The sequence below is a fragment of the Mastacembelus armatus genome, chromosome 19 (genome assembly GCF_900324485.2).
Source record: "Mastacembelus armatus chromosome 19, fMasArm1.2, whole genome shotgun sequence".
NCBI lineage: Eukaryota > Metazoa > Chordata > Actinopteri > Synbranchiformes > Mastacembelidae > Mastacembelus > Mastacembelus armatus.
This window is the reverse complement of record NC_046651.1, coordinates 9661839-9682903: the sequence shown is the minus strand read 5'-3', so window position 1 is coordinate 9682903 and position 21065 is coordinate 9661839. Positions and strand designations below refer to the sequence as shown.

General features: G+C 42.6%; 2 protein-coding genes across 4 annotated transcripts; both read left to right on the top strand.

The window, feature by feature from the left end:
* The first annotated feature begins 214 nt into the window (after nucleotides 1-214).
* On the top strand, nucleotides 215-10960 carry LOC113135847 (uncharacterized). 3 transcript variants are annotated; one of them, XM_026316159.2, is made up of 12 exons: nucleotides 215-391; nucleotides 1363-2227; nucleotides 2431-2611; nucleotides 3277-3416; nucleotides 4527-5089; nucleotides 5341-5614; nucleotides 5804-5999; nucleotides 6175-6359; nucleotides 6846-6941; nucleotides 7228-7392; nucleotides 8344-8437; nucleotides 9121-10960. In XM_026316159.2, exons 2-12 carry the CDS (start codon nucleotides 1402-1404, stop codon nucleotides 9182-9184), a joined length of 2784 nt encoding a protein of 927 aa, XP_026171944.1. In that variant the 5' UTR covers nucleotides 215-391; nucleotides 1363-1401; the 3' UTR covers nucleotides 9185-10960. The 3 variants fall into 3 exon arrangements, with proteins under 3 accessions (XP_026171944.1, XP_026171943.1, XP_026171942.1); XM_026316158.2 differs by having other exon boundaries at nucleotides 215-509; nucleotides 4524-5089; XM_026316157.2 differs by having other exon boundaries at nucleotides 216-391; nucleotides 4524-5089.
* Nucleotides 10961-11493: 533 nt separating this feature from the next.
* Nucleotides 11494-20941, top strand: nlrc3 (NLR family, CARD domain containing 3). The gene is made up of 19 exons (XM_026315889.2): nucleotides 11494-11737; nucleotides 13007-13171; nucleotides 13477-13740; nucleotides 14007-15750; nucleotides 15832-15918; nucleotides 15996-16079; nucleotides 16644-16727; nucleotides 16825-16908; nucleotides 17024-17107; nucleotides 17339-17422; nucleotides 17571-17654; nucleotides 17740-17823; nucleotides 18079-18162; nucleotides 18658-18741; nucleotides 18990-19073; nucleotides 19239-19322; nucleotides 19712-19795; nucleotides 20271-20354; nucleotides 20499-20941. Exons 2-19 carry the CDS (start codon nucleotides 13051-13053, stop codon nucleotides 20587-20589), a joined length of 3399 nt encoding a protein of 1132 aa, XP_026171674.1. The 5' UTR covers nucleotides 11494-11737; nucleotides 13007-13050; the 3' UTR covers nucleotides 20590-20941.
* The last annotated feature ends 124 nt before the right edge of the window (nucleotides 20942-21065 follow it).

Here is a 21065-nt window from a genome sequence, read left to right as displayed (position 1 = left end):
CTGCTTGTGGATGAGCTCGGGACCAGAATATCATTTGCTCCCAGATCCCTAAAATCACACAGCTCCACAACAGAAATAACATATGCACAGTTTATTTGGTGGGTTTGCTGCTGCTTTATGTTCAGCTGGGCGGCTGAATGTGGACTGAGGAGAAAGAGAGCGATCTTCCCTGGCAGGCATCATCCCCATCAGTCAGTCTGACCGCCCACAGCCCGGGGGTGGTGGGGGTGTGGGGGGAGCAAGTGCTGCTTTGTGAATGAAGGGAGCGGCGGAGGGCAGAAAACAAAACTTTCCCAACATTATTTCCGACGGCTGGCGATTCCTCCATCCAACCGAGCGCTTTCCGCGGTGCACCGAGCGACCCCTGGCCGAAAAGGAGCAGCAAAACACGGTCAGTCGCGACGTCTTTTAGGACCTTGTGTGGCACTGATAAAAAGCAGATTGACAGCCTTTTTTTTTCGACGGAAAGATGCGTGGATAGCAGCCTAACCGTGACTGGAATAACTGCGGTGAGATGGGAGATCATTTCAGGCCAGATTTCTATCTCCACAGGCTCTTTCTTCATCCACAGATCTTCTTTTTGTCCCGGCGTGCTTTTCCCAGAGAGGGACTGTCGTGCAAACTAATGCAGACACGTTTTATTTCCAGCCTTAAAGCTTTTTAAGGGATTTGATGAAGTAATATATGATTATCAAAGTGCATCGCGTGTTTTAAGTGCAGTCCTGAAAATGATACTAATCTCATCGTTTATTTTTATTTTAAAATTAGCTCTCGGGTTTAATCCAATTTCTTTACCGTTTCATGCAAAGTTTCCATCTGCTTGCTAGTGTGTTTCGCAACATTTCATGACTCATGCCGAAGACGTGCGATCCCAATGTCACCATGAAAAAAAAAAAAAAAAAAGTCACAGAAGACTCATTCATGATATTGTGAGTCCAGGGAATCTGGTCTGTCCGTAGTCAACATAAAAAAAAAATTGTATCACAGTGCTGGGAACGTCTGTGGAGATGTGGCCCTTCACATTATCCATCCATCCATCCATCCATCCATTTTCTATATACCCGCTTATTCCTTAACCGGGGTCACGGGGATCTGCTGGAGCCCACCTTCACATTATTAAGAGTCATAACACTTGGATGCTTTTAATCTCAATCAGTTAATTTAGAGTCTTGGAGAATGAGGAACTGATTATTCTTTGCACGATTCATTTATATCTTCATTAAACAAATGGATAATGGCAGCCATCATTTCCTACCTAAGTGTCAAATCTAAAGAAAAGCTATAAATATGCATGTCTGAGAATTTGATTGATCAGCTCTATGAAAATGCAACTGGTGGTGTTTTTGTTCCTATATTTTGCAGACGCTGTCCTGGTGTTCAGGCGTTTCAGAAAAGCTGTGAATGATGGTGGAGGGTTTGGCCCATGTGATCTGTCTCTGCATGGTGGTGGTGGTCAGCGGTGACCCGTGCCTCATCATAAGCGAGATCAACGCAGACAACCCCAGACTGGACACCACTGAGTTCGTGGAGCTGTATCACACCAGTGGACAACGGGCCCTGCTGGACGGCTACACCCTCGTGTTCTACAATGGAAATGGAAATATAGCCTATAAGGTGCTGGACCTCAAGAGTCAGAGCACAGATGACAGAGGTTTCTTCCTGGTGGGCTCGGTGGACATGCTGCCCAAACCGGCCATCCTCCTGCCTCCCAACACGGTCCAGAATGGTCCAGACGCCATCGTCCTCTACCACACGTCTGCTGCTCGCTACACCGAGAAGATGAACGTCACAGCTGTTGGCTTGGTGGACGCTGTCGTGTACATGACCCGCCGTACTGGGGGAGCAGAGTTCCTTGCTGAGATTCTGACACCTGGGGAACCGGCCTTCGTCGAGGATGAAACAACGCTGGAGGGGGACGAGTCCATTGAGAGATGCCTGCTCTCTGAAGATCGCTGGGGCTTTCAGGTGTCCTCACCCTCCCCAGGTCAGCGAAACAACTGCACCCCACCTGCCGCCCCAGCGACCAATCCGGTCATTACTGAGCTGAAGCTGGGAGGAGGGCAGGTGGACGGGTTTGTGGAGCTGACAGGGGCTCCAGCTGCAGGTCCTCTGGTGCTGGTAGTGTTGGATGGGAGAACGGACAAGGTCAGTGTGAGTGTGGACGTCGATGTGGACACCTCCAGGAATGGGTTGATTTCCTTGACCATAGAGAAGAACTACATGAAAGGTCAGTGCGCCGTCAGGTGTCGTGACCCTGTTCTAAACCTCAGGATCATACAGGTCTCCCACACCTTAGAGTTTTCTATGAGCCAGATCATTTCAATGGTTTGCTGCATGAGGAAGCCATTGGTGTGCTGTGGCAAGATTTTATTCATTCATTCACTTTCATTTTCTTGTAAATTCTTTATTCCTCCTATGATTTCCTCTCAGGAGATGAGTCTGGGGCAGTGGCCATTTACAGCGGCAGAGCTACAGACTTCCCTGTGGGCGGTCCACTGAGCCAGATACAGCCTTTAGATGCGTTTGTGTTTGCTGGACCTGGAAACAAGCCTAGTGCCAACCTCACAGAGACTCTGATCCCAGGCAGACAGCCCTACCAACTCAGCAACAGGCAAGAAACTATGATGGTTTTGAGGCGTGTTTTGCTCAGGGAGTGGGGTAGAGGGTCAGCTTGTGACCACTTCCTGTTTTTTTTTTTTTTTTTCTATTCGGTGTGTGTCATCAGAGATCAGCAGTAGTCATGAGTAAACTCAAACACTCGAATTTGACTGATGCATTTAATGATCACCTTGATGTTAAAAATGTGGTATTATATAACACCATTAAGGACTTACAGCCATGCTACCAGCTCTGTGTGGGTGTAGTTAAATGCAGCGGTGCTCTAAGTAAAATGCCACTGTCAGCACAATAACATTGCTCACAGTGACTGTGTTAACATGAGGAAGGTTAGCAGGGAAACAGGTTTAACGCAGAGCTCTGTGTTGACCAACCATGAGATGGAAACTCAAGTTTTTGGTGTCACAACAGTTGATCCTCAGTCTAAGAGTTAAGGATGACATGAAAAGCCATCATCAGTGGAGCTCCAGTGCTGCAACTCTGTGTTATGACTCACTAAACTTAAAACACAGCCTGTCAGATAGTTCCTTTAGACTCAGCGGGAGAGGAGGAGAGAAACTCTGGGTTTGTGGAAGTAAACCTGCATTTGCCATTGTGGTTTAAGAGCCATTTAAATTAAGGCTGGTTTTGTAATGCTTTCTCTAATGATTGTTTTGTCAGTTTGAGAGAGGGAGGCTTCTACCTCAGTCGCTGTGGTGTGGCCACCTGGGCCAGAGATCCTGGTGTCTTCTGGGAGGCCCCACAAACTCCTGGACAGCCCAACCAATGCCCCTGGCCAAAGATCTGCCCTCACAACATCGGTGAGTTGTTTCACGATTCTTACATATTAAAATTCAGTCTAGAGTGAAGAACTGTAAAGAAGGGATTTCAGTCTAGGACACAGATGGATACTACAAAAATTTTCAAACAAAGAAAATCCACTTTTTGGAGTAAACCAGTCAGAGCTGAGATCCTAACTCAGGGGCAGATGCTGTGTAATGAGCTCAGAGAGTGGTCTCAAGAGTACGGCTGAACTGAAGCACTTCTGTAAAGAATGGTCCAAAATTCCTCCTGAACCTTGTGCAGGTCTGATCCACAGCTACTGGAAATGCTTATGAGAGATTAGTGATGCCAAGGGAGGTTCAACCCATAATTAAATCTAAGAGTTTGCTTACTTTTTCCACCAGCACTGTGAGCATTTAATGGGTGTGTTCAAACAAAGACATGAAAACATGTGCTATTAGGTAAAGAAAGTTGTGTGTTTTTATATTAGATGTAATGGTTTCTCTGCTACTTAATTCTGCTCAACTTAAATGTTAAATAGGTACACGTATATGCATTACATTATAAGCCAGTTACTATAAACTGTATCATTACAACCCTAGTCGCGTCTGTGTCTTCTCTGTTAGCAGGAACAGAAACCTTAGAGTTTCTACTTTATATAACATGTGTAAACGTTCTTCAGACAGCACACGTTACAAACTCTTCCTGGTACTCAGATGTCACTGATGAGGTCATGGCCCTGAGTTTATGTGAGAGCGAGACCGTGTGCGGACACGGGAAAATGACGATGAGTCATTTGCAGCGAGAGACTATTGTTGGTTGTTGAATACTTGGCACACGTGGCAAAGGAGCTGCATGTATATGCACGCAAACCCAACTGATTTTTGTTTTCATCTTGGGGAACCATGGAAAAACTGTCAGAGAGAAACTACACAGCTACTCGTCTCTGGTAAACACAGACTTGGTCTTGGACTTGGTCCTCCGTCGCTTAGACTGATGTTAACAAGCTGTTTTGTCTGTTTGATAAAATAATGTAGCAGGATTTGCTAATGACATTAAATAAAAATAACAGCTTGCTGCTTGTATCTTCATATTTATTTTATTGCTTTACCATTGACTAATAAATGCCTTTTTTTACACGTTAGCAGTTCCAGGAGGTACAGATTCACCGCCTCACCTCCCTCCCTGGGGGAACAGTGACTTCCTGATCAATGAACTGAACACTGATACCCCTGGTGCAGCTGAGGATGGCGAGTACATTGAGCTGTGGCACCCATCTGGTCGCAGAGTCTCCCTGCAGGGCATCTGGATCCTGTTGTTCAGCGCACACAACAACAAACCCTACAGAGAAATCAGCCTGAGCGGGCACTTCACCACTTCTAAGGGTTACTTTCTGCTGGGGAGCGACAGGTTGGTGCCAGCTCCATCGCTTCGACTGCCTCCAAATACCATCCAGAACGGGCCGGACGCTGTGGCGCTCTACCGCAGCCTTTATGGCGCACCATCAGCTGCACAAAGGGGGATTCCTACCAAAGGCCTGCTGGATGCAGTTGTATACCGGCAGCGAGGGTCAGATAGGGAGGCGCAGGAGCTGAGTAAAGCACTGACCCCAGGACAGCTGCCTCTGCTGGAGGATCCAGAGGTTCTGCCTGGTGATGAGGCCCTGAGCCGCTGTAGAGGCCTTTACCCCTATGACCTGTCTGCTTTTTCAGTGAGTACAAAGGGTCTGTCTTATAATAGCTTAGCGGCTAATAGTGATGCTGCTGACTAACTCTGATTTACAGACATGACAGAAACCTACTATTGTAGAAAAACAACCTTCATTTCTAATCAATATGAACAATGTTAAAGGAAAGCAGTATGTTTTAGCTAAACAGAGTCCCATCTTCTTTCATTAATATTTAAATGATCTGATTATGGGAAATATACTGCCATTTTTAAGCTCTGCGTGGATCACTACAGGTTGCTCCGCCCACTCCTCTGAGAGAAAACAGCTGTCCACGCCCACCTCCAGCCCCTGAAGGTGTAGTCATCAGCGAGGTGGCTAGTGGCCGCTGGACCAATCACAGCGAACAGAGGGCTTTTGTGGAGCTGCACGGCCTCCCCATGACTGACCTGCATGGCCTGGTGCTCACTGTGTTTGACCAGGAGCGCACTGGGACTGTCATCGCCCTGCCTTTGACCGGATCTATTGACCTGGATGGATTTTACATCATTGGAAATGTCACTGGAGCAGGTGAGGGCAGCGGAAAACCTTGCTCAAGATGGATCGGCTTATGAATGAAACAAAACATTTTCTACCTCCTCCTTAATAATAGTCTCCCTCCCACAGACTTTCTGTCACTTTACTTTTTCTTATTCTGATTTTGTGCCTAATGCCGCCCTCTCTCAATACTCTCCTTTACCTCTGCTCTCTCTTGGATAGATCAGACTTTCCCGGAGGGCTCCACAGTACCAGCACGAGGAGCAGTAGTGTTGTGCTACGACCTGTTCAGCGTCTGCAGAGCTGGCACTGCGCTGACCAACTCCAGCCTTAGAGATGCACTTGTGTTCAGTGAAAACCAGCAGCTGCTCTCCTCCCTGTCCACTGCCAGAGGGAGACAAGTGATTCCAGCTCTCAGGTAAACAAAGACATAATTTAATTTCTTATGCTCTGGGCATTTTTGAGACATCATTACTGTTACCGTAACTGTTTGAAAATACACTGTTCTCTTAAACTAATTGTTATGCATGGAAAGCTACTGTTTGTTTTGATTTATGTATTTCTAAGACATTTATTGTTCCGTGAATGTGCAGGTCAGTGGAAGATGGCCCTGTCTCACTCAGTCGGTGTTCCTGCTGTGAGGTGAGGAGCCCTTCCTCCTGGACGAGCTCCTCCCCAACACCTGACGGCACCAACCTCTGTCCGAGCGCCGCCTTCTCCAGTAACATCGATCTTTGCCTCGGACCCCAGTCCAGTGACTGGCATGAGCAGTCAGGAGGTGAGATACTCTAAATGAACTACTTCAAATGCAGAAAATAGAGGGTGTCTTCTTGTTGTAGTTCATTGAGGCAATTTTTTAAATTCAATTTAAAATCATGCTTTGCTACTTTAAATCGCTGTGTTATTAGAAATACCAGAATCACATCCCAATTCTACACATAATGACTTTAAATATACTTTTTGTGCATGCAGACATTGCATACACAACTTAAAACATTCACAGCATTTATAGTTTTCTAGAGCCTGATTAAGTGCGTGCATTGTCCCTGTGTGATCCCAGCTGGGGACCTTTGCATGTCAAGCCTCTCTCCTCACGTTCCTTGTTTCTACCTGTCCAGTACAGGTGAAAATATCCATAAAATAAAATTACAGTAATGAAGACAAAACCTTAATGTGACACTGAGCTATTTTGTTGTCAAAAACCATGATCTATTATTATGTATTATGGTCATAATAGAGTAAATATACCTTGTTCTTTCCACAGACTGCAGCGGTCTGATACAGAGGAGGGGAGTCGCCGAGGTGGCCGACTACCTGGAGCAGAGGTGTCACTGCGGCATCTCTGCCTTGTATCTCCAAGGTTAGGCACGTTCACACTGTTTGGAAAAGAGCTTTGAAACATGCTTGTTCAGAGGATTTCAGTGAAAAAGAAAAGGTTACAGCCCACCGGCATCACTGCATCAGGGGGAGAACTTGACTCCAAACAGTCAACACCGTGCCGCAGGACGCTGTTACCATGGAGATGTATTAAAGTGGCGATAATGAAATGTGCTCATGTTGCAGGAACACACCATCACAGCTGACTCTTGGAGCACATGTTGAACAATGTCCTGCAGATTATGAAACAGCGTCTGTTTATGTTTAAGGTGCCAACATTTCTTGCGTGTCCGGGTGGCTGCGAGTGTGGGGGAGCATCCAGGCTCTGTCGGACCACCAGAAGGCCCTCATCATCCAGACGTCACACATGAATCCTTCATCAGCTCAGGGAGACGTCTGTTCCTCCCCCTCCACGGACCGTTACACAAGCACAGGTTAGCATCTTTTTTTAGCACATATCACCAGCTGCCCAACAAACAGAACATTAGTTTATGCTTAAAATAGTAGGTGTCAAAACGAACTCATCATCACTTGAATACTAATGAGCTTGTTAAATCTCCTCGGTATGCTCTCGTAATGTACTGACTGAGACAGAGCGTGGCAGGCTCCAGCCTTTGGTGGTGAGTCCTCTATAAAATGTGTCAAAATGATCTTATTTAGTGTCGATATCAAATATATAATGAAATCAATGTCTCAACAGAATTTTTGAGTCCTGCAGTCACTTGTAACATCGAAGAATTAAATAAGGCTGAACTTTTTGAGGGCTTTTAGAGCCATAGTTACAATAAGCAGTATCGGGAGAAATGTATAAAATCTAAATGTACAGATAAATATAATTTCAGGCTTTTTATGACAAACTCTGATGTTATATACGCTGTACGTAATAAACCCTGTTGCACTGTGAGTCTGGTATATGAAGTCTGGCCCTGAAAGTACTTAACCAATTTTACTGCCCTGCTGTTACATGAAAAACCACCTAGGCTGAGTGCAGCCACTCCAGGAGTGTTTGCTGTTTTATTAATCCACGCTTAATGTTGCCCCCAGTAACCAAGACCGCAGCTAAATCAGCCAGGACTGAAATCTTCAGCAGTTCTACTTCAAGTACTCTCAAGTGTTAAATGCTGAAATAACAAAGTGTAGTTTTTAATGATGAACATTGAATCCAGAGATGTTAAAACATAGCTCAGTAAAAAGAGTTAAATCATTAACTGCTTGCTTTGGTCTCAGCAGGCTGGCCTCCACAAAGACAGCTGGGGGATTTTACAGGTCCTACGTGGGCTTGTAGAATCTGCTGCTGGTTTTACGTTTCATCAGGCCATCTTGTATTTAAACTCATAAGCTTGTTCAGAAAATCTTAACTGAGTTTTCATTTGATTGTCTCATAGCATCGACCCTGGGGTTACAGATAGGGGGGATCATAGCAGTTCTCCTGGTGATAGGAGTAGGAGTCGCTCTGTTCACATATTTCTACAGGAGGAGGTGAGGACTCTTGTTCTTGTACTTTTTCCATTTCTTGCTACCTCTTTCCGTCATGACAACAGCATCTTATTTCTGTATGTTTCACTAGGAATGATCACATAGCCAGATTATTAAATTGCACCATGGGAAATGTTGGATCCAATGTTTTTGAAGCCTAATCCATGTTAGAAATAGTTTCTGACACTGCTGCTTAAATTTCAATTGTTCTTTTTCTAATGTGTCTCAATTATGTGAACGTGAAAACATTGTCCTATTCCAACACAATAGTTTGTTTTCCCCCAAGTGTGAAACATCAGGTTTGACGTGTGACGCTATAGCTCAGGATGAAACAGGCCCTCTTACGTTTGTTGACATTTTATGTTAACATAGAGCAGTCATAGAGAGGGGAAGTTCATGTTTCAGGTGCAAGTATTGCCACAGACCATAACATCTTAGTAACAAGCTCACAACTGTGCTACGCAAGTTGAAAGTCACTGTGGGAGACGAAACAAATCACAGAATAAAAAAGATAAATCAGGGTGAAGGCAGAGTGGGCTTCAAAAAATGGTAAATATTAAACTTTGTCAATAAAATTCCCTTAGGAATAGTTTGAATTAGAGGCTGTAGTGTAACTAGCATGTGTAGTCTCCCAGGGAATTGACCGTATGCAGGTTTGTTGATATTGTTGTAATCTGTTTTCCCAGGCGTCCTCTGGACTATTACACCATGGAGCTGAGCGAACACGGAGAGGGGCTGTCAGATCTATAATCCCGGCTTTGAATCACCGTGTTTGTATTAGTAAGTGCTTGTGTGTGTGGAGCTTCAGCAGAGCGAGCAGATGGGGGGGGGGGGGGGGTGTAATTAGAGGTTGATCTGACCTGTGCGTAAGTGATTGTGCTATTGTTTTGAAATGAAATGCCACCACAAGTGTCCTTCTCTATGTCTGTGGGAGATCGCTGATGAAGAGGGCTCGTAGTTGGCAGTTAACACTGCAATTGCATCCGGTGTGTGACGTGATGCTTCATGGCACCAGTGACACTAAAAACATCAAATCAGGTAGCCAGTGATCTGAACTGTAAGATAATAATTGTAACATAAGATAAAATCATGTGTAGTGTGTAACTATTGCCTGTGAACAGTGCTGTTTACTACTTTTAAAGGAAAATGAAGATAAAAGGGAGGATTTAAAAAAAGAAAAAAGAAAAGAAAAACTTGAGTCCTAAATGGTCATGTCTGTTGACTTGTTTAAGCTTCCTTAGATAAAGACATTTTTAAATTAAAAAAATGAATCAGGCCTGATCTTGAATCTTAGGCTAGAGGTTCATCACATTCTCAGCTGGTACTTCAGTCTTTTAACAGGAAGTTTTATACCCAAGATAATATTTGTTGAGTTCCCATTTATTCTTCAAACTGGGTCGACTTCCTGCTTTATTTTCCTGCTCCATGCTGTTATAGTCCATTTTAGACTGTAGTCACTCAAAGGGCTTGATTGTCTGTTTTTTTTTTTAATGTGAATGTCTTCAGCTAACTTGCGATGAGTGTCTGTAACCACTTTTGTGTGCTTACTTCGAGCAAACTGTTTACATTTTCTTTCTGGGAGAAAATAAGGATGTGAGAGGCGGAAATTGAAGAAACTGAGGTGATATTGCTTGATATTGAGATGGAGAAAAAAAAATAATCAGAGCTATTTTATGCTTCACTTGTGTGTTTTTACTGGATATGAAACCTCTACTGTTCCTATGACCTGTGTTATTTGTTAAGCTGATTCCTGTTTTATTACAGGGAAAGTACAGCCATCTCTGCTCCAGCCATAAGTGTAAATACTATGGATATGATGTTAGTAATGCCAACTCTGAAATGTTAAGTTATTGTAGTAATATGGAAAAATTTCAATGGGATGAGTTAGTGTGATTCCAGTTTTTCTAATAAAATTTAAATCTAGGTTTATTCAAAATAATCCTAACATTGCAAAGACAAAGTGCCATTAAATAAACCTATGCTTGGATGTGCTCTGTGTTGATAATATCAGTGTGCCGCTTGCCTTGTAATGTTGCCTTACTCTTCTGCTGAGGTGTAAAGATTTTTACTTGTTTGCTTTAATTTGCTTATTGAGGACATTTTCCTCCTCAGGACCATTTTCCTGATGTTATACACCCCTTTTGAAGACAAATTAACCCTATAAAATCTGATTTGTTTTGCAGCAACACTACTGTTTTCATTAAAGTTCAGCTGTTTTGTAAAATTAAAAGCCTCCAATACATGAAAAACCAGCAAAATTGTGTATATGAAGTACTTTTTTTAAGCTTTCAAAGTAAGCAAATTGCTATTTTCTCCTTGAAATGATGTTAAGTAATGATCTTGAACTGTCTTTTGGTGTAAAGTTTTTTTTTTTGTTTTTTTTTTTAGGATTTGTTTTAAGTAGCACTTGTAGTACATTTTAAACAAAAAGCAGGAGGATGCAACTGCACCTCAAGGTTATACCCCAGATAATATATTGATATGCAAATGTGTTGACTCTTAAATAAAGGAAGAGTTGTGTGGCTGAAAGAATATGTCTGTATTTTTTTGCATATTCCCAAATTGAACACAGCTGTAAGAACACACGAACCCTGAAAGTGTGCAGTAACTGTTTGTGGTCTACAGCACTGAACACACATGTCAGGGGGGACACTAGAAAGAAAACCTTGTCTCATCTTCATCCACACATCATTAAAAAAAAAAAAAAAAACTTTTTTTCGGTGTTTCTGTTCCAGTATTACTCACATGTAGCAGGTTTGAAATTTGCATATATGCTTCAGAGAACAGAACCTGATGTGTATCCTGCTTGTTGCTTAGAGAACAGTGTTTACATTGAGGTCATTTTCTAAATCATTTTCAACCTACAGGTCCCTTTGACAAACCTTAATAAAAGCGATCATGATCATCACCTATCTCTCACCTCAACTCATCTGTGGTTTGACACCAGCTACATAGTTGAGCTCGGTCCATGTCACATTGCGTGCACAAGCACTAAGCCAATTTTTTTTTCTTTCATTTTACTGTTCAACCTGCTAACCACAGCACAGGAAGGCAGATTAGATAGACAGGAAAGAGCTGCAGTGTCTATAGGAACAGTATACTCACTTATGATGATTTCAGCTCCAGAGTATTTGTGACTGGTTTCATTTGCTCGCTAGTGTTTGTCTTGGACATTTCTCCAGTTCTCACTGTATTTGTCCTATGCTGATTTCATGAGAATCATGGTGCTACTATATAAATCATCTGAGGGGGAAGCCTTTTTCAGGCTTTGACACCTTGAGACAACTTCGACATCCGCGCCTGGTGAGTTACCTCCGTTTTTGTGGTCTGTTTAAAACGCTTTAAATTTTTGGCTTTCACAGCTACAGAAGGTTTCTAAAAAGACTCCAGCCATAAATGTTCACACCCAGTGTCGACGAGACGTCTGTTTTTGTCCCGGGCTAATTAGAACGAAATAAAACGCCTTTATCAGACTTTCATTCACTTTACAATAAGCTGCTCTTCATTTCCAGTGTAAACCTACACCTCATATTTGTTTTGTTTAAATTCCTGAATGCATATGCTTGGCTTGTTTCAGTGCAGTGCAGGCATGCATAACATCATGCACATGGTACTGCTAGTTTTTGCTTTTGTTTTTTTGTTTTGTTTTTTAAATAATTTTGTAATTTTACAGGCTATTCTGGATCATTGTAGCTATCCATCACCTGCTCATCCATGCACGACATTTGCCCAGCACATAACGACATTATCGGCTGGTTTTTAACTTAACACCGGAAGCTGGCAGGCTGCCTTTCGTGCATCTGAGGTCTGGCAATTTGAATTTGCTTCCTTTGTAAGAAGTTACGTGATCAGCAACATACCACACAGGAAGGTGTTTGCTATTTCACGTTGTCTCAGCAAAACCTCAGACATCACTTAATTTGTATGCAGTACTTTCACTGCAGTTAATTGTACAAACATGTATTCATATTAAATTATACGTCCAAGCTATATTTATGCACTGTGACCACTTTTACCATGAAAGCAATAAAACGTGCTTTGCAGAAGTTAAACAATTTGAAAAGGATTTTAGAAATGCTACGAAAGATGCTCGGAAAAACAGAATAGATTGTGTGTGATAGAAGTCTTTTAAAAGCTAAAGTGCACAGTCTTCTCAGTCTGGGGTTAATAGCAGGGTAATGACCAAAAACAGCAGTGTATCCATGGAGACTTTTCTTTCTAGGAAACAGAACCAAAAGAACCAAACACTCATTCATAAACATGATCACTAGAATAAAATACAGACGTGAGGTCAAAAAGTAGCAGAAGAGATGTTTTTTAATCATGAACACAGCCTTCAGCATCATGTGTGGCAAAGAAAGATACTGTAGTTTACAAGGAATTCATTTCATTGTAATCAATATAAATAAATATTTCTTTACGCCAATCTCTATTTGATAGTGAAGTATCTGTTGCTTTTTTTAACAGATCCTGATGTTTTTCAAGATATTGAGGCCTTGGTTAATTTCTTCACTTCCCTTCATCACAGCCTCTAATGCTTGTTGCACATTAATGCTGCTCTGCATTGTGTAGGCACAAACAGGAACATCTGCGGGCAGAAAATATCAAACTCGCTCATGGACAGGAAGACACATTACGATTCTATCCTGGACCGAAGCAAACGCATCATGTGGCAGGACGACTGCTACATGGATCTTCAGTCTACGTCCTCTCTCTCTTCACAAGCAGAAACAGACGGTAAGAGAGTAGTCTCCGTTTTCTTATGTTATTGTGGACGTTTTTGTCTTATTTTCAAAAAAGTTAATCCTCGAAATTTCTGTGGCGGTCCTTCCAATAAATGATCCTTTTTTATAACATGATGAAATCTGCCACATACACTTAAAATTAAAGCAGAGAAGTGAATGTTCTCACTTTCAGTAATGCTTTCTAATCTAATAAAAAAAAAAAGGAAAAGGCATTTTGGGCCAAAATCAACAATTTTCATTGTTTTTTGATAATCCCATTAGTCCTGATTTTTCTCTGTTTTGTGCTGTTTGGTGCAGATGTTGGCTGGATCCAACATCATCAAGACCAGCTGCAACGCTTCACTACCACCTCCTTCCTGGAGGAGATGTTAACCCACCTAAAAAAGGTGGATGTGTTGAGTTTGGCTGAGGAGAACAAGATCAAGGAAGCGGGCCGGCTGCACGACCAAGTCACCGCACTCACAACTATATTCACTGGCAAAGACACTCAGGGCTCTGATGTCCTGCGGGGTTTCATAGAGAGCTCATCTTCTCAGGTGGCAAAACTCATCATAAACTACGGTAAGAGGCTTCACTTTCTGTGCTGGGTATTCTTTTAAATGATGATGTGTACAAATGATAAGTCCCAAGTTGCTCCTGGTGAGCTTTTTAGTAGTTTTGTGTCAGTACTGTGTCAGTGAGTGTGGGTTCACACACACTGACATACACTCACACATTGGAAAGCACCCGTCTCGAGCTAAAAACATCATGTAAATACAGCTAATTTCCTGCTCCAATTTTCTGGAAATCCAAAAATGAAAAATAACCATCAATTTTCCTTTTTTCAGAGAACATGGTGAAGGAGCACAAAGAGGTGTTGTTACGGCGATATGAGCAGTACAAAGACAGAGATTCAGTCAGCTGCTCCAAGCTGAACATCTCCTCAAGATCATTACTTCTGGTTGATGGGCTTTCTGACCTCCAGCAGAAGGAGCATGACCTGATGCAGGTTGGGGCAACTCGAGGGGGCAAAAGGACTCATCTGAGACAACTGGGGCTCACCAAATTTCTGGAGCCCATGACGCGGGTCAGTTTTCCTCCCAGGGTCTCCCTCACAGTCGGGGTGGCTGGTATTGGGAAGACCACCTGGGTCCGACACTTCATCAGACAGTGGAGCCGAGGAGCTATCTGTGCAGACATTAGCTTCGTCTTACCTTTTACCTTTTGTGAGCTGAACGCACTGGACAAGCTTTCAGCTGAGAGGCTGATAAAAATGGCTTTCCCTCATTTAACAGATCCCAGTCTGGTTCTGAGCAGCTCCTGCCGGACTCTGCTCATACTTGATGGTTTGGATGAATTCCGCTGCACTTTAAACTTCTCTGATGCGGCACCGTGCAGTGACCCAAAGAAAGAGGTGTCCATTGATGACTTAATTACTAACATCATCCGGGGGAATCTGCTCCCTGATGTAGCAGTGTGGGTGACTTCCAGGCCAGGAGTGGCCTCGTTCATCCCTGGAGGACTTGTTGACAGGGTGACTGAGATCCCAGGATTCAGCCCGGAGGACATCCAGATCTTCCTGAACCACCACTTTTCTGAGAGGGATTTTGCCAGCAAAATATGGGCCCACTTGGAGTCACATAAGACCATGATGGTGATGTGCTACATACCATGCATTTGCTGGATAGTAGCTGATACTCTGCTGTACATTATGCAGAGTGAAACAGAAAGCCTTCCAAAGACTTGTACTGAGCTCTACGCCCACTTCTGTTGCATGAAGGCAGAAGTAGGTGAACCAAGAGGCAGGGAACCTGTAAAAATGGAGCAACTTCATGGGAGCAATCGGAAACTCCTGGCAAATCTTGGAAAACTGGCTTTTTATGGGCTTCTCAAACACAAGTACACCTTCAGTGAGCAGGATCTCAGGGCATATGGGGTAGATCTCCTGCTAACTCAAAGCAGCCTTGGTGCTGGAGTCCTGCTCCGCGTGGAGTCGATCATCTACACAACATACCGCTTCACTCATTTGACTCTGCAGGAGTTTCTGGGAGCTACGTTTTACCATGTCTCTTCCAAGCGGGCCATCTTTGACTTGTTCTCAGAGAGCACCATGTCCTGGCCCAAAATTGGTTTTCAGAACCACTTCAGAAGTGTCTTTCAGCACTCACAACAAGCTGAGGATGGTCACCTGGATGTGTTTGTGCGCTTCCTGACAGGCCTGCTCTGCCCAGTGGCACTGAAACCTCTTTCTGGGCTTTTGACTATCGGGAAGGATGATGGCAATCAGAAGGCCTGGGCAGCAGGGTTTTTACAAGGCCTCTTGGTCAGCGGGGGGGCTGTGGTGTCCCTGCGTTCAGTCAACCTGGCTTATTGTTTACAGGAGCTGCAACACACAGAGCTGTTGCGGAGCGTAGAGGAGGATTTGCGGCTTGGTAGCCTAGCGGGAAAATTAACACGGGCTCACTGTGTTGTCCTGGGCTACCTGCTGCATGTGTCTCCCCACTGCAGCAAACAGACCAACCTGACAGGCTCTTTGAACTACGCCACCGTGAAATGTTTGCTCCCACAGCTGCTGTACTGCACCCACCTCAGGTCAGCTCCTGAAATCTCTGTCACTCAATGAACAGTATTTGAGGAGAAAAGCTGAAAGGTCATGTTCTATCTGTTCAACAGGTTAGAGAACAATCACTTCAAAGATGATGTCATGGAATTGCTAGGAAGCCTCCTGAGCGCCAAAGACTGCCATATTCAAAAGATAAGGTGAGATTGCACTTTTTATCAAGGTAAAGCAACATATGGTGGCATATGAATCTAACTTCTTTTATGCATCTGTTCAGTTTGGCTGAGAACGCCATTGGGAACAAAGGTGCCAAAGCCTTGAGTCGAGCCCTCCTGGTGAATCGGACGCTAATTTCTCTCAAGTGAGATCTTTTTCTTGCCTTTGAAAACAGGCCATAACCTTTAAATTTCAAATGCTGTTATTGGGAATGAGATGTAGAATAAGAAATGGGTGGGAATCAGTCAAGATGTTGTGTGTAATACACAATATTGAATAATCTTACTAAATCCATGTCCATGTAAACAAGAGCAAGCTTAAAGCTACACAGTCTTTGCTGCTGGCAGGTCTAAGATTGTATATTACATCATTAGGTAAATATTTTGGTGCTCATTTTTATAACATGAATACTTTGCCATCTGTGAAGTTTCATACCAAAGACTGGAAGCAAATTTCCAAATCTGCACTCACTTGAAGGGAAAACATATAAATCACTGTCTGACTTATAATTTTAAGTGTAATGTTGTTCTTTAGGTATTGGCCCCTGCAGTTCATTTGACCTAATCTGTAGATAACAAATTTGTCTTATATAAAAAAGACAGCTACTGATCTTTGTCTTGATATTTTCATGCCTGTGCAGTTCATTGCCACTTAGCAATTCAAATGTGATCCTACATTACTGTCATCTAACCATCTGTTTATAACTCAGTCTTCGAAACAACAACATCAGCTCTAAAGGCGCAAAATTCCTTGCAGAAGCTCTGAAAATGAACCAAGTCCTGGTATCGATCAAGTGAGTTTAATTGCTGTAGGTTTTGCTTTTGTGCACAAACTGCCAGTGAAACATTTTTAGTTGGTGCAACCGCTCAATTTCCCTCACCGCTCCTCAGCTTCCAGAACAACGGCATTGAAGAGGAAGGTGCGCAGGCCCTTGCAGAAGTACTGCAGTGCAACCGCAAACTGGTGTCTCTGAAGTGGGTTTCATCTTCGTTTCCCTTCCTGCTTGTTGCATGTATGGTGCACACGTGTGCCTATGCTCATGATGGGGAATAATCAGTATGTTTGTCTTCCATGTGTGTATTGATTTAGTATACGGAAGAATACAATCGGAGCAGGAGGAGCCAAAAGAATTGCAGATGCGCTGAGGACAAACCAGACTCTCACAAAGCTGATGTAATCTTAAAATAATATTTTCATCCTCTCCATTGATTTTGATGACGTCATAGTTTATGCACTAATACTTGTGAAACCATTTTTTAACATTTAAAACCCTGCAAGCTTTTAGTTTTCCTTAAATTTATTCATATAATTGTGTTTAGTGATACAATAGCTCACCAGCAGTGTCAGTGTCTTCACTTTTTTCTTAATGTGGTCTGTCTACTGTGTTTTTCTTTTTGTCTGCAGTCTTTGTAGTAACCAGCTTGGGGACAAAGGAACAATCGCTCTGGCAGAGGCTTTGAAATTCAACCACACCCTGCTGTCTCTTCAGTCAGTGCCCTCTGCACAGGCGTGCACTGTCGTCTCTGTTTAATCCATCACCTTCTATTGAAAAGTCTACAGCCGATTCATTTTACACTATGGTTTGTTAGACCTTTGATCACATACCGTAAAACGTGTAAAACCTTTCTTTTGCCAGACTTCAGAGTAACTCTATCAGCAACAGGGGCATGACGGCCTTAACCAAGGCGCTTCAGCAGAACCGTGGCCTTGTCTCCCTGAAGTGAGTATCAAACTCTTCTTCTCTCTGTTCCCAAAATAAGCTAAGACCAATGTTATTCAGGACTCCATCTACCTGTGTTGGTTAGTTTAAGGGAGAACTCAATCGGGGTGGAGGGAGCAAAGGACATGGCCCATGCCCTCCATGAGAACAACTCTCTACAGGACCTTGAGTGAGTCACCTCATTAATAGCATTGTATAGTGTAATGACCCAAGGGAGCATGGAAATGTCCGACCTTTCAGTAAATGCCAAACTGCAAGTCCCATTAGACAACTTTATGAACTCTGCGGCTCTTTGAAGAAATACGGTGATAATGAAGTCTTTGACCTTCCAGTATAACACCTAAAGTGTATCTCAGGTGGTAATCTGTCTTTTTCTTTGCATTTATTGTTTATATGTGTGTCTTTGCGTCTGTGTGTATCCCAGTCTCACAGCCAACCTGTTGCATGATGAAGGGATTCAAGCTATAGCTGGAGCAGTCAAGTTCAATCGAGGCCTCACCTCTTTGCAGTGAGTGAGGCTTGTGATGCAAAATCAAGCATGCATGCACTGTAGACACACACAAGAGCCTGAGAGCAGATCAGGCATCACCAGCTTCAAACACTTTCAAAATGTTCCTGTTTCTCAATGTGAATGACTGTAACTGTATTTCAGAAACATTTGTCAAAAGCCACAATATCATAATATATAGTGGGTATCTATTTTTTTGCAACACAAAAAAAAAGTGTCAACAGTCATTAGCACCAACACCATGCAACCATACAATACCAGAATAACATGTACTTGTGACATAAAAATCAGTGGGGGAAGTAATGATAAAATCACATAAATCCCATAAATGTAGTGGGAGAAAATGTGAACTCTGGAGCAGAATTAGCAGAAAACTGAGATACTGAAGTAAAGTCTGAGTACATCAACATAGTACTTAAATACACTGCTGGATTAGATGTGCTTCCAGTCCTGCAGAAAACTCACATACCTCTCTCCCTCTCTCTCTTTTCACAGTCTCCAGTGGAATTTCATCAAATCCACTGCCACTAAAGCTCTGGCCCATGCCCTCCTCTCCAATGTCACACTGCAGCTCCTGGAGTAAGGCAAATAGTTTGTCAGCCTCCCTTTGTTAATCTTAATTTCACTAACCCTTTTCCCACACAATGGTTTCTCTCATTAAAATGACCTAGTCAGCATGTCAAACCCCTGCTGTGTCAAGGAAATTAGAAATTAGTGTTAAATGTTTTTAGTCTTTATGAGCAACAGAACAGTTACGTGAAAATGTAATGTAATCACCAGGTGGTATTCATATTTACAATTGCCATGGTGTCTTTGTGTGCTTGCAGTCTACAGGAAAATGCAATTGGAAATGAAGGCGTCATTTTTCTTGCTGAGGCCCTGAAAACCAACTCATCTCTTCGTACATTATGGTTGGCATTACAGCTGGGTGCAAGTCATTAAAATTCTGTGACATAGAATGACAGAAGACAGACGTTTTTGTACACATAAATATCACACAAAAGCTGTGATTCATACAATTTGTTGTTTTCTATTTTTCCCCAGTGTGTTCAGTGTTTTGTGTGCTGTCTCTTTAGTCTCCAGGGGGTGTCAGCGGGGACGAATGGCGCCATTGCCATGGCAGACGCTCTGATGTCCAACCAAACCCTGCAAACGCTGGAGTGAGTCCAAGCTCTCAGTGTCACACTGTTCTTTTATTATCAGACATTCAGCCGGATATCACAACTATGACAAAATATAGTTGGGTCATTGAGAGTTTTTTAGTTGTCCTGGAACTTAATTAGAATTAATATTTCCTTCTATGTAATAGCACAAGAATTAGGGGAAAAGGTTAACAAAATATGCAGTATACATCAGCTTTTTGTGAACCTCTCCAGTTTTTTCATTACTCAGGGGGCCCAAAGCAGCACATTCTTTTCAGTGGCATTAATAAAAAGAAGTGAACTGCTTTAATAAGTATCTATTTCACTATTCAGTTATGTCCCTAACACCTTTTTGTCCCTGGGGTCTTGTAATTGATATTTGCACATTTTTCTATTGTATGTTTCAGTCTACGCGGGAACACTGTAGGGATGAAGGGAGCGAAGGCTCTGGCTAATGCACTGAAAAGCAACAGAAGCCTCAAGTCACTGAAGTAAGTCCTGATTGAGCTTTTTGTCATCCATGTGAAACAAAATTTTTGTGACCGTCTCTTTTCCTAATAGAAAGCAGTGAGATTTTTTCAGCCGTCTTATTTAAAAAGGCATTCAGCAGAGATTACCTTTTTATTACATTATGCAGTTTAGCACATCTGTGTACAAGAAAATTCTTTTTCTAAAGGCATGTCTTCTGTTATGTAAGCGCATGTGAATATACTCTCCCAGTTTATATATGTTGCTCTTACTTCAGCTTCACAGATACAGTATATTTGACCAAGGCACAATGTTGGGAGTGGAAAAATTTTGCTCTGTTTTTAATCCCTCTCTTTGTTGACTGGTTAGCTGGAAGGTAGTTCCTAGTGTAGGGATTCATATATCAAGCATGTTGCATTTGGAAATAAAAGCTTTATACCTATATTAATGTATATTTGACTAAAGTACAACACAATTTGTTGCTGTGTGCATTGTCAGTCTGCAGGAGAACTCTCTGGGTATGGATGGAGCCATATTCATTGCCACAGCCCTAAAGGGAAACCACCAGCTAACATACATCAAGTAAGATTTGTCTTCTCCACCTCTCTCATTTATTGTCTTATATCTGTAAATGTGTGCGTGTTTGTCAGAGAGGGCAGGCTTTCAAGGATGACTCCAAATTCTCATTTGCTCATTTTAAAAATGTACCTGTGTGGTTTTCTGCAGTTTGCAGGGAAATGGCGTTGGAGAATCTGGAGCGAAAGTCATATCTGATGCAATAAGAACCAATGCTCCAGGGTGTGTGGTGGACATCTGACCAAGGAAAGAGCAGCTTTTTCTGAAGAAGGCCATATACGTAGAAACAAAATAACATTAAGCAGTGTAATCATAAGTCGATGTAAACTATGTAACTATGTAACAGACTCAAGCTGAGTAATGGTACTGCATATCACTCTGTAACAATTATCCTGCTAGTTTCAACATATTATTATCTATATGTTTTATATTTATTGTGACAATAAACAATTTTCTTAAGGTAACTGTTGCCCTGAGAGGTGGGGTAAAAGCTTGACTAGTTGAGCTACAACCCTCTTCAAGTTGTCATTCTGTACATTTGCTCTATTTGCACAATCGAAGCTATTGTACAGAAATAAAACTGATAAAACAGACATTTAAGTTTATATTTATTTATAGTGCATTTCTCAACACGTTTCAACACACTTAACACTCCTCACCCTATCTCTAAGGGAGCGCCCGGCCAACCTGCGGAGGAAGCTCATTTCAGCCGCTCAT

What these genes read in the sequence shown, in the direction of transcription:
- LOC113135847 (XM_026316158.2), top strand. Translation starts at nt 1,402, where the DNA reads ATGATGGTGGAGGGTTTGGCCCATGTGATCTGTCTCTGCATGGTGGTG. An exon ending in GATCTGCCCTCACAACATCG is followed by an intron (nt 3,417 to 4,523) that starts GTGAGTTGTTTC and finishes TTTACACGTTAG; the next exon opens with CAGTTCCAGGAGGTACAGAT. An exon ending in CAAGTGATTCCAGCTCTCAG is followed by an intron (nt 6,000 to 6,174) that starts GTAAACAAAGAC and finishes GTGAATGTGCAG; the next exon opens with GTCAGTGGAAGATGGCCCTG.
- nlrc3 (XM_026315889.2), top strand. Translation starts at nt 13,051, where the DNA reads ATGGACAGGAAGACACATTACGATTCTATCCTGGACCGAAGCAAACGC. An exon ending in CAGACTCTCACAAAGCTGAT is followed by an intron (nt 17,108 to 17,338) that starts GTAATCTTAAAA and finishes TTTTGTCTGCAG; the next exon opens with TCTTTGTAGTAACCAGCTTG. An exon ending in GTCACACTGCAGCTCCTGGA is followed by an intron (nt 18,742 to 18,989) that starts GTAAGGCAAATA and finishes GTGTGCTTGCAG; the next exon opens with TCTACAGGAAAATGCAATTG.